Here is a 16,143-nt window from a genome sequence, read left to right as displayed (position 1 = left end):
ATTTAGAAAGAGGAATAAAATCCCGCATACATGCAACAATAAAGAAAGCAAGACAAACTTAATTTCTTTTCTTTGTGAATCACAAAAAAAAAGTAAAAGAAAAGAAATGAATCTCAACCCTATCACTTATGATTTACACATAAAAAATGCAAAAAAAAAAAATCACAAACAATTATATGCAATCAAATAAGGAAATAGGGATTTGGATTTACCAATTCGTGTTGCTTGCGGTTTGATTGGGGAAAAGAAAGAAATCTCTGTAGCTTGAATGGCTGGAGGAAGGAAAAGAATCTTGCTCACAGTTGGAGAGAGATCCTCACGGATAGAAGGATCGGGGCTGAAGAACACGCGGTTCAGACGATCGATGAAGGGAAGGGCTTCGCGAATTGAATGGATCGGGATCGGGGGAAAGAAGGAACTGATCCCGGGCGCGGACGCAGCGCCGCCTCCGGCTTCCTTCGGCAGAGAGCAGCGGCTTCCTTCGGTAGATCGGGTTCGAGGGCAGCGCAGAAATACTTCTGTCAAACGCTGGATCGCGGGGTTATACCCGCGATCGGCGTCTAATAGAAAAAATCAAACGCTGTAAATCGTGTTTTGACAAACGCAATCAAAACGTGTGAATCAAACATGAAGGCGGCGTTTTCAAAAACGCCGCCGCAGTTTTAAGCTGCCCCAAACGGGCCCTTAGTGAATTTCGTGCATCTGGTGTGCATGTGTGATGATAAAGTCCTGAAGTGGTTTTCCTAGGGCTTGAGATCCTACTAGGAACTTCTCCTTTAGCCTTCACATGATAGTCCTTTACCACTCGATGATAGGACGATGGTTTGAGACCATTCAGGCGAGACATCACAAGTGAAATAGGAGATGGCTGGAATTTCTAAAAAGGGTGGGTCCAATTCTAATTTTCTAAGATGGTCAATAGGAACTTCTAGAGCTAGAACCTAGAATCCTAAGGAAAAGAGTAATGATCTCAAAATGAGGTCGACAAGGGAATGTATATATACAATTTTAAGTGGCATTATAAAATAGGAATAAATAGAAAAAGGAGAGAAAATAATAGAGGCCAATAATCCTAAAGGAAAACACACGGGTTGCAATCCAATATTCTTATAGAAACAAATTCAACGGTGCAAAGCTTTGATTTTTGTGTCTTAAGCTCTTTTTTATGATTGGAATAGCACACGGATTGCAATCCAATGGTCATAGATAAATCTAATAGTACAAAGCCTAAATCTGTGCGCCTTAAGTTCTTTGATTGAAGTAATAGTATATTAATAGAAAATATGACTTTTTCTTTGCCCTTTGAATATAGGTCGACTCTTATCATCATTCAAGACTCGCTACAAATTTCTCCTTGTTGGGGCATCTCTCTAGAGACTTGATCTGGAGGGCCCAACTACATCATACTTTTCCACATTAGCATGATTATTGGTAAGTTTTAGCTCCTTGATTGATATTTTTGGTTTGAGTGCATATTTAAATGGTCCTTCTCATTGGTCTTGGGCGAGGGAGCCGGTTCAATGTCTTTGACTTCTAACATCTCACTAGAGCCTCACTATGAGGTTCCCAAGGGTCTTATTTTACAAACCTCTCATTTTTAGGAGAGCCTGCAAGTTCTTCAAGGTTCTCCAAGTGCTGGTGCTGGTTAATTGGGTGATAAATATCCTTTTCAATTTTGTGAGGAGGTGATAACTTCCAATAAAATGCGAAAGAAATATTGGAGGGACAATTGTTTGAAACTAGTAGAAAAAACAAATGACACTGCTTAGCATCATTTCCTCAAGCAGTGAGATAGATTACTTAAAGTATGCCACATGTTTAGCTGGATCGTTTTTTCCAATATGTGGCTCTGATTGGGGGATCTTGAGTTTCACTAGGGACTTGGTTTCTATGATCTCCTTGCAAATAGTGTTTGTTTGTTCGGGCCTCTTTTCAGCTCATTTTGATCAGTGAGTCAATTCCACATCACTAATTGGATATTGAATTTCATTCACAACTAGCGTAGAAGTTAGTGAACTGATGCTTGAGGTGCTATCTTCCCATGATGGAATTTGGGGAGCCTTTCAGTGTCTCCTCCTTTTTTGGGTGTGTAAAAAGCATGCTCTGGAGTTTCTTAGACCATACAAGTGATCGTTTCCTCCATCTGGGCAAGTGGACTGTTGGTCACAAATTCCTCTCCCTCTTTTGTCTGAGATGCTTTTGTTTCGAGGTGATCGGCTTCCCGTGGCGTTTGAATTCTAATTTTATCATCATTTTACATTTCCATTACCTGAAAAGATGTTGGATTAAAATCCACCCATGATGATGTGAGAACCCTGCTTGCAGAATTCGCAGCTTTCAATGAGATCAAGGATAAGAGAGATGAGAAAGAGGAGAAAATAGGTCTAGCGCAAGTATAAAAAGTCAATAGAATTTTATTCACCACAATCTAAAAGTCAGTGTGCTATAGATGACTTGTCTTAAATGCCCGTTTTGACTCTCTATTGTGGTTTTATTAGCGCTGCAAGTGAAGTTGCACAAGGTGAACTAATAAATAAATACATAATTGTTTTTTTACTGACATGTTGCACAATAATCAAAACCTGGATAGTTTGCATGATTGATTGTCTTCTCGGATGCCAAGATGGCTGCTATGACTGAGTTAATGAGTTCATTGATATAATAGGTGAGATCACTAGTCTGAATTGATGCTGTTGGGCTTCTTCCATAACTTCAGGGGGAGTTGCTTTGTCTTGGTGTAGTTCCTCTGGGCTGGATGAGCTCTTTTGAGCTATTGCCTTTGATCTAAGTGAAAGCCTTTGAATTAATCAAGTGCTTCCTTGGATTAAGCAAGATGTTGATTCACTTGGGCCAGTCTTTCTTGGACCATAATGGTTTTATTTTTATTTGGGCGAGTTCCTTCACATTGTCATCATAAAATACACTTTTCCTGGTATACAATATCAACATTTTACATTAAGCACACCAAACATAAATTATATACAATTTTGAAAACATAATCGATGTATAAATTAATATTGCTTTAGATATCATTTCATATACGCTGTTGGCAAAGCACTCGTTGACATAAGCATAAATAATTAGACTTGCTATTTTCTTTGACGTGGTCATTACCTTCTCTCCATTGAATGCCAAAAAAAAAATGAATCATAGTGGGTGCAAAATTATAATAGGTCTGAATGCTGAGTATTGTTCATATATTATATTAAAAAAATTATGTGTTGGGGCTAGAGCCCTGCCATGTTGGGCATGTTTGAAATTTGTGCATATAAAAAAAAATTTACTTGATTTTAAGCTGTTGTAATACAATATTGGAGGGTTTCATGTATGCTAGAGACTTGGAAATCTTTGCTGAAGTATCTATTTTTCATGGGCAAAAATTTGTCCTGTCATTTCAAATTCAATGAAGAGGAAACACAGTATGGTCTATATAAACGGTGTTGGGAAACAAGCAATGGTTGATTATGATGTCATTCACAAATGATAGCTTAACAACTTTAATTATTATGCTGAGATGCAGGAAAGTATTAGCCAGATCCATTTGCAAGGATGCACTACTACTTTACTCAAATTATGGTGAATAATTGCTAGGAAAGTGCGATCTTTTATATTGATTTTTAGGATTTATTTTCCTTATTTTAAATGACGGTGCAGTCTACCATATGACAACTTTAAAGCTTTAAACTTCGATCCCGAAAAACTTTCTTTTGTTTTCAATCATCAATTCTTTGATACTAATTGATGTCAGTCTTTTGCTATCTTATTAAGGCTTTATTTGTGGCAGGAAAATTTGAATACCGGGTGACAGAAGAAAGCTTGATGGATCGTCTAACCACAGACATGCGTGCAGCATGCCATGCCATTGATAAGAAATGCAGGTTATTCTTAAGCAAAAGTTTTGCCTTGGCATCATATGCTTACACTATAAGTCTTTGAGAAGTCATTTGATGGTGTTTGCTTTCAAGTTATTTTCTTCTAACTAAAGTGGTTGCATGGCGGGCTCATTTTTCTGGTTTCGGACCCATTATGTTTTCATTGTGTTTGGCCATTTAGATATCCAATCTTTTGTGTTTCTCCAAGCGATTGCCGTTCATGTTACGTTATTTCAAGTGTTAGTGAACTAATTTCTTCACATACTATGACTCAATAATCACCTTCAAGCATGATAGATAAATATGCCATTACACCACTTGCTAGCACAATTTGTAATCATGCCACGTCATATTGCTTAGGAAATTTTTGTTTCCTTATGATAATATTATTTTCGTAATAATTTGATTTTTTTCTTTAATAATGGTGGTGTTGTTAATTTTATTTGCTTGCACGCTGACTTGCCATCATTTATGCTCACAATTTCTCTCACGTCTTTATTATACGAAGTTGCCATTTGCTTTTCCTTGTTTGTTGTAATACTTGTTCTAACTTTTTCACTGAATGTTGCATCCGAATTTTGGTGCACTTATTACGTTGGCTCTTTATTATGGAGCATGCATTTCCATGTTTGTTTCTAACGCTTCTTTGTTAGTCATTTTCCATACGGTTCTCATAGAAGAAATTGTCAAAATAGCCCCCTGATTGTATACAATATACATGGGTCCATTTTGTAGTAATAGAGCCTATTTAAGTATCAAATTAGTCCCTGACTCTTTAAATTAGGGCTGAAATAGTTCTCCGTGGGGACTATTTCAACCCTTATTAAAAATGTCTGTGGAGTAGAGTGACATTTTTATAAACTACATGATACTGGAGTTAACTCAAATCGCAAGAAAAAAAATATTACTATTAAAAGCAAATAGGAGGTTACAACTAACACACTTGAAAGGGAAAATATAACACACGACATCCAAACCTGGAATAGCAACAAAAACTATGCAAACACTTGGATCTCGGGTGATGGTGGCCGGTGGACGATAGGGGCTTGGAAAAGCAGTAGCAAGGGGGTAGGTGGATTGGGAAGAGAAGAAAGAATGCTAGGGGTGTTATGGGCAGCATGAATAGCAGCTAAGCTGCGGGGAGGTGGTTCTAGTGGCTGGGACTGCAGCAAGACGGCACGGGAATGGTGTTGGGCTGCTGGAATGGCAATGGCAGTGCTGGGGAAGTGCTGAAACAGCAGCGAGGCTGCAGTGGACAGCACGGCGAGTGGCTCACGGGGCTGTGGCAATTAGGCAGAAGGCTGGGAGAAGGTGGAGGGAGGTTTTCGGGTGATGGGGACAGCAGTGGACAGCAAGGCTGCGGTGATGAGGCAAAATGCTGGGAGAAGGTGGAGAGAAGGTTGCGGGCGCTGGGACAAAAGCAGAGGTGCCGAAGGAATGATTTTGGATGGCCGGTAGTGAGCAGGCTGCAGTTGGGAGAGCATGAACTGCAGGAATACAGTTGTAATGTGGCTGTTGGGGCGGCTGCAGCGAGGAGGAATGTTCGGTAGAGAAGCGGAAGGGATGCAGAGGAGTTGGAGAAGGATAAATTTACCTCGGGAGCGAGATACAACCGGAGCACCACTCGACCCTTGAAGGAGTGTCACAACTCGGAACTAGATGCAACAGGAGCATCACTCCCCCTCAGATACAGCCCTAGAAGAAAAACCTAGACTATGACGGCTACCCTCACAGAAAACATGAAGAAAATTAAAAACCTAAATACAAAAATCAAATATATAAGCCCTAGGTAATTATGATTAGGCCCACTATTGAAAGGAGGCGCCAAATCCACACAAGGAAGGTCGGTCGTCGGCCCTCAATTCGCTGTTCTGACTGGTCCCAAGTCGCTAAGAGCTTTTCCCATCCGGTCTATCTTGTGGTACTGTAGCAGTGCTGTAGTAGGGGTCACAAAAACTCCCCTGCTGGAAGCTCCCTTGTCACTGTAGGACTAAAATGATTCCCTGCAAGAAGTCAGGGGACTACTTGGACACTTTTTTTGGCTCTCCTATATACTATTTCATAATCATACTCATGGCGTGCAGGGTTATGACAATCCATGGATCAGCAGATGAAATTGTACCCTCAGAAGATGCCTTTGAGTTCGACAAAGTCATACCCAACCACAAGCTTCATATCATTGAAGGTGCTGACCATTGCTATACTGCATGGCAAGCAGAGCTGGCTTCTCTTGTTCTAGACTTCATAAAATCTGATCAGGTACTCCCATTCAGAATTCCGAGGAAAACTGCATCCTCAAGAATATGAGTGATAACTCTAAAATCTCTTTACTTGTCAAAATAGCTGGCCTCTCATCATAATATTTCTCCTTGTAATATTTTCATTTTCTTATGTCTTATTGCCATAAAAATGAGCGAATGTAATGCATGTGAAATGGATTGCAGCTACATCTATCTTTGTTAAGAATTTATTGAGGCATACCTTGTTATAATGCCAATTTGAATTACAGGTCGTCGATGCTACCACAGCAAAAGCGATGTAAGATTTTTTTCATCTTTCAATTTGGCACGCCGTGGTCGTTACTGTTTAGCTTGATGTTTAATTTTCTATATGTAACGAAAGGAAAAAATAATTTGCCTGTACCTGTACTGTTTGTTGACTAATTACTATTATTATCGTTTTAACTTTCTATTGGCCAATTTATGCTGTCCCAGACGTGTTAAAACATATGAATAGCCAAATAAGCTTTGATTGTGATGGGTATTTTTTTATTTGGTAATTTCTGGTTTTAATTCTCGTTTGGTCGTTTAAAGCTAAGGGGCCATCTGAGATCACTTTTATTTTTTTATTTTATTTTGTTTCTATTTTTATTCCAATGTTTTTAAAAAATATGTTAAAATGAAAAAGAAAAAATTGTAAAAAACACACTAAATAAACATGCTTTAATAAATATATAAATAAGATAGAAATGGAAAATAAAATTGATCCCAAACAAGTCCTAAATTGAAGTATTCACTTCGATGTGATTCAAAATCAACGTTAGTTTTAAACTCCAAACCCTGCAAAAGTTGTTTCAAATGTGGTGAATATTTTTTTCCAAATATAAGAGTTAATGAAATCAGTATTCTTTCAGAGCGCTTATTCTTTTTATTAACCAAATCAGCCCTTGGTTTTGGATTTTCATTGCTGCTCTTAAACTAGCTATAAGAAACAAAGTTGTATTTCACTTTTTAAAAGTTATGATGGTAGTTTTGATGTGATTTGAATGATTTCGGTGAGATTAATGTAAAAAAGAAAAATTTAGGAGTTAGATATGTAAATAAATAAGAATTGGGTGGTATGTATGTAAATGCTGTTTTATAAGATTAACCCCTGCGGATGCATGGGAGAAACAAATCAATTGATTGGTTAAAGACTAACCGCATACGTGTCACCAAATCTGGCCAAAACTTGTAATGCACTTACTACTTGAGATCAATCTTAGCTATCTTATACGAACAATTCCTGCAATTTGCATTCACACAGAAAACAAACACAGGTTCTATTGCAGTCCATCCCTACTAAGCTTATAAAACGGTGTAGTACAGTGTCAAGAACCCAATGAAACACGAGTAGTTGTACCTACTGCTGCATTCTCTGCATCTCCTTCTGTAGTCCAATTGCTGTTGAACTTCTTTGTACAGTCATTCTATTTCCTTCATTGGTGCATCAGAGAAATAGCAACTTTGCTCTCATCTTCACGCCATATTGCGATGGATCAATTGGTCACTTTATGCGAGGATCAAGCAGCTCTCAATCTCGGCCACCATTATATTTGTCGTCATTTTCTTTGGGGTTATTTGGGATCATTTACTTTCTCTTTTTGTTTTTGGTTTCAATTTGTTCTATTTATGTTTTGTTTTTATTTTAATTTAAAACATAAACATACTTGGTAAATTTTTTTGTTTTCTTTTTAAAATTAACAAAAAAAAAAACATGAAATATAATTACTCCTTCCACCTCCTCCTCTTCGTTCTCCATCACTTCGGTGCCTTCCTGTAGTCGGAGGCTTGGGCTCTTGCTCTGGTGATCGTGAGGCCGCAGCCTACCTGCTTGACTACACTGCCTTCGTTGGTGTCCCCTCAACCGCCCTCATCTGAATCTCTCACCCCGCTTTCCCTTTGGTGAACCACGACGCCTCCATCCAATGTTTAATTCATAGTGACTTCAACGCGGGCAATCTCAGATCATTGAGATTCTCTATTGCCTCAGTTATCCGGATAGGAATTCTTGAGATTAGGTTGTTCAACACAGACGATCTCAGAGCCCTTATAGGAAGAAGCAGGGAGTGGAAAAGGATTAACAAGGAGTCTGAGCTCGGCAGGGGAACTAAATTGAGATGGTGTAAGCGGTGATGTTGGGGGAGATGGCGTCCGTGGGGGTTGACGTCAACGTCGCCGACAAAGTAGGCTTGGCTTTGGCAGACGTCAACATGTCTACATTGAAGTCATCAGTGTCATCGTCATCGTCGAAGAAGTCACTAAGGTCTAAATTGGGATGGTGGGAGTTGTTTTGAAAACATAAAAATATATGTTTTTTCTGCTGTATTTTTTTAAAGTAAAATACTTTTTTATTTAAAAATGAAGTAAAAAAGATTAGAAAAAAACAACAAAAAAAAATGTTCTTTGTTTTATTTTTCTGTTTATTGAAAACAAAAATAAAAAATAAGAAGTGATCCCAAACAACCCCTTATGCTTCTGATACAAATATGAAATCAATGGTTAATGCCCAACTTTGATGATTTGCTCATTGTGGGGATCTCATTTCCTCAAAATATTTACTGCCAATGGCTGACAGCTTTTGGATGAATCAATTCTATTCCAAGTAAAATGACAATGGGTTCAATAGAGCAAATTAATCCCAATCCATTGCATAGTATGCGAATGCTTATCGATCAAATCATTGTCATTGCTCCACCTAATAATAACAGCACCTGTCATTCCCAATATCTTGCATCTCACTTCATGCTCAGACATTTAGGCAACCATCGAACAACATCTTAAAGACATAAGCTTCACCAACTTGCAATGAGCAACAAAACCTTGAATCAATATCTATTCAAAGTCAAGGCAATTGTGAATAATATTATAGTTCTGGTTGTTTTGCGGATGATGAAGTGGTCCTACTCTACATATTATAGTTTTTATGGATGATTTTTTAGTGTTTGAAACTTCATTTGAATCATGTTTAGAAAATTTATCAAATGTTTTTAAGCGCTGTGAAGAAACAAATTTAGTCCTTAATATGGAAAAATGTCAATTTATGGTAGCAGAAGGAATAGATTTGGGACATCAAATTTCAGAAAATGGTATGGAAGTAGACCCTGCAAAATTCAAGTGATCGTTAATTTACCTCACCCAACAAGTGTGAAGGAAATTAGGAGTTTTTTAGAACATGTTGGATTCTATAGGCGATATATTAAAGACTTTTAAAAAATTGCTAAGCCTTTATGTCATTTACTTGAAAAAATGTAATTTTTAATTTTGATAAAGAGTGCCTAAAACCTTTTGAATTATTAAAAGAAAAATCAGTCACTGCACCAATTATTGTTTCACCAGATTGAGAAAACATTTTGAATTGATGTGGGATGCTAGTGATTATACTATTAGAGCTGTTTTAGAATAAAATAATGCTAAGATTTTCAAATTTATCAACTATGCTAATAGAACTCTTAATAAGACTCAAATTAACTATACCATAACTGAGAAAGAGTTATTAGCAGTAGTATATGCTAATGATAAATTTAGATCATACTTAATTGGAACTTAATGTATAGTGCATATAGATCATTCCGCTATTAAGTATTTAATGAAAAATAAGGATGTAAAACCAAGACTTATGAGACGGATTCTTCTTTTGCATGAATTTGACTTTGAAATAGTAGATAATCGTAAGGGAGCTGAGAATCAAATAGCTGATCATCTATCCAAAATTGAATTAGAGAAATCACTCAGCTTTGAAAAGGAAATTGATCAACATTTTCAAGATGAAAAATTGTTCAATATTACTGAGTGGCGTGTTCTATGATATGTCGACATTGTGAATTTTATTGTTAGTGAAATTATACTCTATGGAATGACATACCAATAGAAGAAGAAATTTTTATCTGAAGCTAAGACTTATTTTTGGGATGACCCGTTTTTATATAAACAAGGAAATGATCTTATTATTCGAAGATGTGTACCTTTAGAAGAAACTTATGAAATTATCTAAAAATATCATAATTTTGATTTTGGGGGACATTTTAGTGTTGATAAAATAACATTCAAAATTTTACAATCTGGATTTTATTAGCCTACAATCTTTAGAGATGTTAACACATATCAAAACTTGTGATCAATGTCAATGAGTAGGCAATATTTCTAGGAGGTTTGAGATGCCCCTCAATTATGTATGGTAAATTGAGATATTTGATGTTTGGGGATTAGAATATTGAAAAAATCTATGAATCTAACTAAAATAGATTGGTTAGTCAAACTTGATTATGCTTTGTGGGCTTATAGGACTACATATAGAACTCCTATAGGAATGTCCCCATACAGGCTAATATTTGGAAAACTGTGTCACTTACCAGTTGAACTTGAGCATAAAGAATATTGGACTATAAAAGAATCTAATTACAATTTGAAAGATACTGGTGAGAAAAGATTATTGCAATTGAATGAGCTTGAAGAGATAAAGAATGAATCTTATGAAGAATGAAAAGAGATAAAGAATGAATCTTATGAAAGTTCTAAGATTTACAAAAAAAAAAAAGAAGAAGATGTGGCATGATCGAAGGATTCTTGCTAAAAATTTTCAGCCAGGGCATCAAGTGTTGCTTTATAATGCAAGGCTAAGATTATTTCCAAGGCAAACTTAAGTTCAGGTGGATGAGCCCATTTGTTGTGATGAAAGTTTATCCTTATGAAGCTGTGGATATCAAAGATCCTAAAACTGATAAAATATTTGAAGTGAATGGTCACAGGCTGAAGTCCTGCTTTTTAGGTGACCAAATTAAATTAAATGATTTTATGATGTTGGGTCAACCAGAATAACTGGTTACGTCGGGCTGACGACATTGAACCAAACGTTCTGTGGGAGGCAACCCATAGTTATCGGTGTGTTTGTTTTTATTGTTATATTATTGTGTAATTTAGAAAATTCTCGTAGTATATTTAATATATAATAATTTAGTGATTATTCTAAGACCTTAAAAGATGACTTAGACATGGTAGAACGTGTATTTGGACGTTAAGTTGACTTGTGCTAAATTGAGCATCGACGCTTAAGCTCCAATATCCGACGCTTAAGCGCGACAGTTAAAAAAACATATGCAAATTTTGGTTTTTAGAAGTTTTAACTGAGATTTGGTTGACTCTAACGTGGGAGACAGTTTGAAGACATGCCTAAGAGTTTTAGGAGTTTAGAGGCTATAAATAGAAGGGTATGAGGAGAAGTCTCACCACACTTTCATTTAACCCTAAATCCTAAGTGAAAAAGAGAGAGTTTTGGAAAAATGTCATCTTGGGAGAGTGATTTAAAGAAGAAGAAGGAAGCAATGAGAAAGAAGTTTGCTATTCAGAGTGCACAAGAGTTATACAACAGTTTCCTCGCCGTTAGTATCGAAGGAATAACGGAGAAAATCACTAAAATTGAGCACTAAAATTGAGGCTGATGTGGTTTCAATTGAAGAAAAAGTGATGGAAGTTAACACACAATTGGATCATATGGGATGGTAACTTAGGATGCAATTTAGCCATACTAGTTTTATAGAAGAAGCGGATAAGGCTATGTATTTGAAAAACAAGTGGATTGAAGAAGATTCAACGAGAGTTATTAGCCATCGTCCGTTCTTTCAGATTTATATTCCAAATGCTGAAGGAGAGACTAATGATAGGCAAGAATTTGTTCCACTAACTGGAGAATGAAATTAAGTTTGTGGTTTAATGCTTGTGTGTTTAGTATTTGATTGTTAATGTTAAGTGTGCTTATTTTGTTATCCATGTGATGATTGTCTAGTGTTTGTGTTAGGGATTTTCTCATCCGAGACTATTTGGATTGTGAATTTATGTATTAAAAATGTTTTTAATCATTTGTGAATGAATATAAGTGTTTTTTTGTGTGAAATTTTGTGTTATTTTGCGTTGAATTGAATTAGTTAAGATTGGTGAATCTTGAGTGAGAAGAGAGTTGAAAGGGAAGAAAATGGTTATTAAAGAGTTATAAGACCATGTAGGATTGATTGATTTAGGTTAGGAGTGCATTTCACTTAAATCAAAAAATTCAAAATTTATGCACTGGCACCTAAGCGCCAAGACCCTGCGCTTAAGCGCTGCCTAAATCAAGAGACAGGCGCCTAAGCTCCCAACCATTCACGCTTAAGCACCAGTTCACAAAAAACTGGTTCACGAACTATTTTAAGTGACAAATTGGTCAGAAAAAGCCATTATCGCACCTTGCCTTTGCCTTCAACCTTAGGATTTCATGATTTTGGAGCTAGGGCTCACCATATTTGAAGATTTCTTGGTGATTTGAAGCAAAAATTGTTAGATTTGATATCTTTGAGGTAAGAGCTTCACTTCTACATAAAATTTTTTAATTTCACCATGTATTTTGATCACAATTATGAGTTGCCCGAAAATCACTATTCATGGTGAAATTTTGAGAAAAAGCTATGGAAAATACATGGGTTTGTTAGTTTAAGCTTTAAGGAGTTAAGTTTAGTGATTTAGAGTTGAATTTGGAATTTATTTTGAATTTTATACAACTTTTTTAGAAATGACACCAAGAATGAAAAGCAGAAAAGGAAAGAGTCAATTCAATTCAAGCAAATTTGTCAGTTCAAGAGCTCAGGATCGATCGATACAGTGATGCACTACAATCGAGAAAGTTGATTCCTGAGTGGTGTTTTAAAAGTCTGGGAGGAGCTGTTGAAGATTTGATTGTTTGCCGCTAGTGGGAGCAGTTCTGTTGTTTTTCTGCTATTGCAGTGATTTCTGTGCGGGAGTTCTATGCGAATCTCCCTGAAGCTGAAGGAGTCATGGTAAGGAGGAAGACAGTGCATTTTTCTCCTGAGGTAATAAACTAGTTTTATCATTTGCCTCAGAGCACTTTGTGTCTTTATTCAAATTATAGTCCTACAAAGGAGGAGCTTGACGAGATTATTTCATCTTTGACTACTGGAAGAGGGCTTTGGAAGATTACAAATGAAAGAAGAGTTAGCTTTTCTACTTCAAAGTTGGATGCCACTGCAAAGGCATGGCCTTATTTTATTTCTGTTTGTCTGCTACCTACCAATCATTTTAGCGAAGTGACCTGTGATCGAGCAACTTTGAACTATTGCATCCAACAGTTCAAGCCTATTGACATTAGAGCTTTGATTCATGGAGTTATTACCAGCCCTGTCGTCGCTGCTACTGCTGCAGGTTTAGGATTTGCTTCCTTGATCTTTTCTTTATGTGAGTAGGCTGGAGTTAGGTTTGACAGTTGGGAGGAGTTCTTACAACCTCTTAAGCTCATTACCAGTGTGAATGTGAAATCTTATTCACATCATTCCATTTTTGGCTGGAGAGGAGGAGAGTGGAGAGGAGGATTTTCTAGTAGTTCTGCTGCGTCAACATCACGAGCTTCTACTTCACATGCTTCTACATCACGAGGTCAGACTTCTAGATCTGATTCTCAGTCACAGCTATTGGCCAAGATTTTGAATAATGTCATTTATACCAATGAAAAGGTATAAAAAATAGAACACTTTGCAGAGCATATGGGTTAATATATGAAGAGACATAGTGATTATGAGGGTGAATTCAACTTAACTATGGAAAACCTCATTAGAGGTAATCAGGATGTTGTATTTCTTCAGTACCCAAGATATCCACCATACGAGCTGCAGCTACTTGACATAGTGATGATAGTGATGCATAGGATGAGGATGATTAGTTTGGATCTATAGTTTTGTTTGATTTTTAGTTTGTTTGTTGTTGTGAACTGTGGATGGTGCAGTTATTCTATGCTTTTTGTTGTGTTTTTAGTTGTGATTGTTAAGGTTGTTAGTTTTTGTTGTGATGTGTTTAGTAGACACTACTGTGACGTATTTGTGTTCTTGTGAGTAGTCATTTTGTTTTTATGGTAGTAATTGTGTTAATTGTGCTGTTTATTGTAGTAGTTAGTTGTGAACTTAATTTTAGATCTTAGAAAGGTTTAGAATATAGCTAACTTTATACTTAAAAGTTGCATGTTTAAAATTTTCAATTCACTACCAGATAGTTTTCTTTATGTTGCAGTCATGTATGTTTGGTAGTGTGTTTGTTTGCTTTTATAAATTTTAGATCTTAGAAAGGTTTAGAATATAGCTAACTTTATACTTAAAAGTTGCATGTTTAAAATTTTCAATTCACTACCAGATAGTTTTCTTTATGTTGCAGTCATGTATGTTTGGTAGTGTGTTTGTTTGCTTTTATATTATATTCCACTGCATAGGAAGTCCAATGAATCTCTATATGTTAAAGAAATTAAAATTTGATTAATTTAATTTTTACTCCTGTTATTAATTTTTATACTTAGATATTTATGATATAAAAATTCCTGCATGTTATTTCTAGTTTTCATTCGTGTCAATATATGTATATGATGTTATAGTAATGAAGAAAAACTTAAATTTAAAAATTTCTTAGTGTGAAAAATGTCAAGTATAGTGCAACTATTTTTAGTAGGAAAAATTGTATTTTTGAAATTTTTGGATGATCTAGATTTTTATTTTGAAAACTTAAATCTCTTTTATTGAGAGTAATTTTCAAAAACTATTATTATGTTTTTAAGTGAAAGAAAAATATTAAAGGAAGAGTGGGATTCAAAATTATTAAAGGTCTATCTAGATATAGTAATCCTTGCCTGAGTAAAAGAAAAAAAAAAGAAAAAAAAGTTGAAAATGGGAGGAGAAGCTTAAGGATTAGTGCCTAATCGAAAATTAGTTCCACATCTGATCTTTCTAAAGATCTTTCTAAAGTATAAGAGGAAACTCTTATGCTTAAGGATATAATATAGTAAGTAAAATTATGCTTAATAAAAATTTTTAAGTAGAGAAGATAAAATACCTAAATTCTATATTTGGAGAATTTACAATATTTCTAACTAGATAGAACTCATATTTTCATATTTCTTAACATTAAAAATTTCTAAACTATAAGTTTGTCTCATTCACTAATATTTTTTTTTTAAATTGGACTACTATATTTCTACATCAAAATTTTAGTAACTTCTAAAGAAACTCATATACGTCATCTATTTATTTAGTTTTTAAAGATTGAAAGGTCACTTGAGGAGAAGTAACATTTTAAGTTTGGGAAATTTCGATACACCTAAAAAATATAGTATTTTTATACGCATTTTTATGTCTACTTTTGAGATGGTGCTTTTTAATGAAAGTTATTTGTGTATTTTTCTTTCAGGTACAATCAAATGGATGAAAAATGCTAAAAAGAGTTAAAAATGGTCAAATTTGGAGCAAAAAATGAAGAAAGTGCAAAATTGAACTAGGATACCTAAGCGCCCAGGACTGATGGCTAAGCGCCAGAGTCTCACGCCTAAGCACCAAGTACCCTGCGCTTAAGCACAAGAAGCAGTTATTTGATGATTCATTAAATTTAGATGAATTTTTTAAGAGGTGTTTGAAGCAACCCTTGGTAAAACCATGAGAAATAGCCCATGGAAATAGGCCATGGACACGAAAATTCATTCAATTAGCTTTTAAAAGGAGGAAATTCTAGAAGATTCATTGAATGGAGACAAATTTTGAAGAGACACAAAGACACCTTTTGGGTTTTTATTAAAGAAGACTTGGATCATTAAGAGAAGAGGTCAACCATCAGCCATTAGAGTTATCATTCATCCAAGTAATCGCCACCACCGCCGCCCATCGTCTCCATCTCCGTTGGCCACTTTCTTTTTATTTTGAGTGTTAGTTTTGTATTGTGAGTGAAGGAAGAGAATTCAAAGGAACTTCAAGACATTTGGTGGAGAGGAATTGAGATAAGTGTTTATCTTTGTGACTACACTTAGTTTTAATTTAGATTTTTTGTTTGTGTGCATGATTTCTTCTTATAAACTCATGTGTGGTTGTGTTTTCTCCATGAATTCTAAGTAGTTTTATTTATATTTTTTCTTAAAATGATAAGTAATTAAGTATTTAAAGGAAGTTTTGAAGTAATAGACTTTAATGTTGGAAGAAGTTGTGATGATTTGAAACCTTGCA

At 35.6% G+C, this 16,143-nt stretch overlaps 1 protein-coding gene across 3 annotated transcripts in view; it reads left to right on the top strand.

The window, feature by feature from the left end:
* Positions 1-6,607, top strand: part of LOC110036823 — a 96,965-nt gene extending 90,358 nt beyond the window's left edge. For 2 of the 3 annotated variants that reach the window (XM_020741356.1, XM_020741358.1), the window contains exons 6-7: positions 3,785-3,878; positions 5,957-6,367. In XM_020741356.1, coding sequence (XP_020597015.1) covers positions 3,785-3,878; positions 5,957-6,179 — 317 coding nt within the window. In that variant the 3' untranslated portion in view covers positions 6,180-6,367. The other variant, XM_020741357.1, reaches the window with a different exon arrangement.
* Positions 6,608-16,143: the final 9,536 nt, after the last annotated feature.

Source organism: Phalaenopsis equestris, unplaced genomic scaffold, assembly GCF_001263595.1.
Source record: "Phalaenopsis equestris unplaced genomic scaffold, ASM126359v1 Scaffold211311, whole genome shotgun sequence".
Lineage (NCBI taxonomy): Eukaryota > Viridiplantae > Streptophyta > Magnoliopsida > Asparagales > Orchidaceae > Phalaenopsis > Phalaenopsis equestris.
The sequence above is the reverse complement of the archived record's forward strand: the minus strand, read 5'-3'. Positions and strand labels throughout refer to the sequence as shown.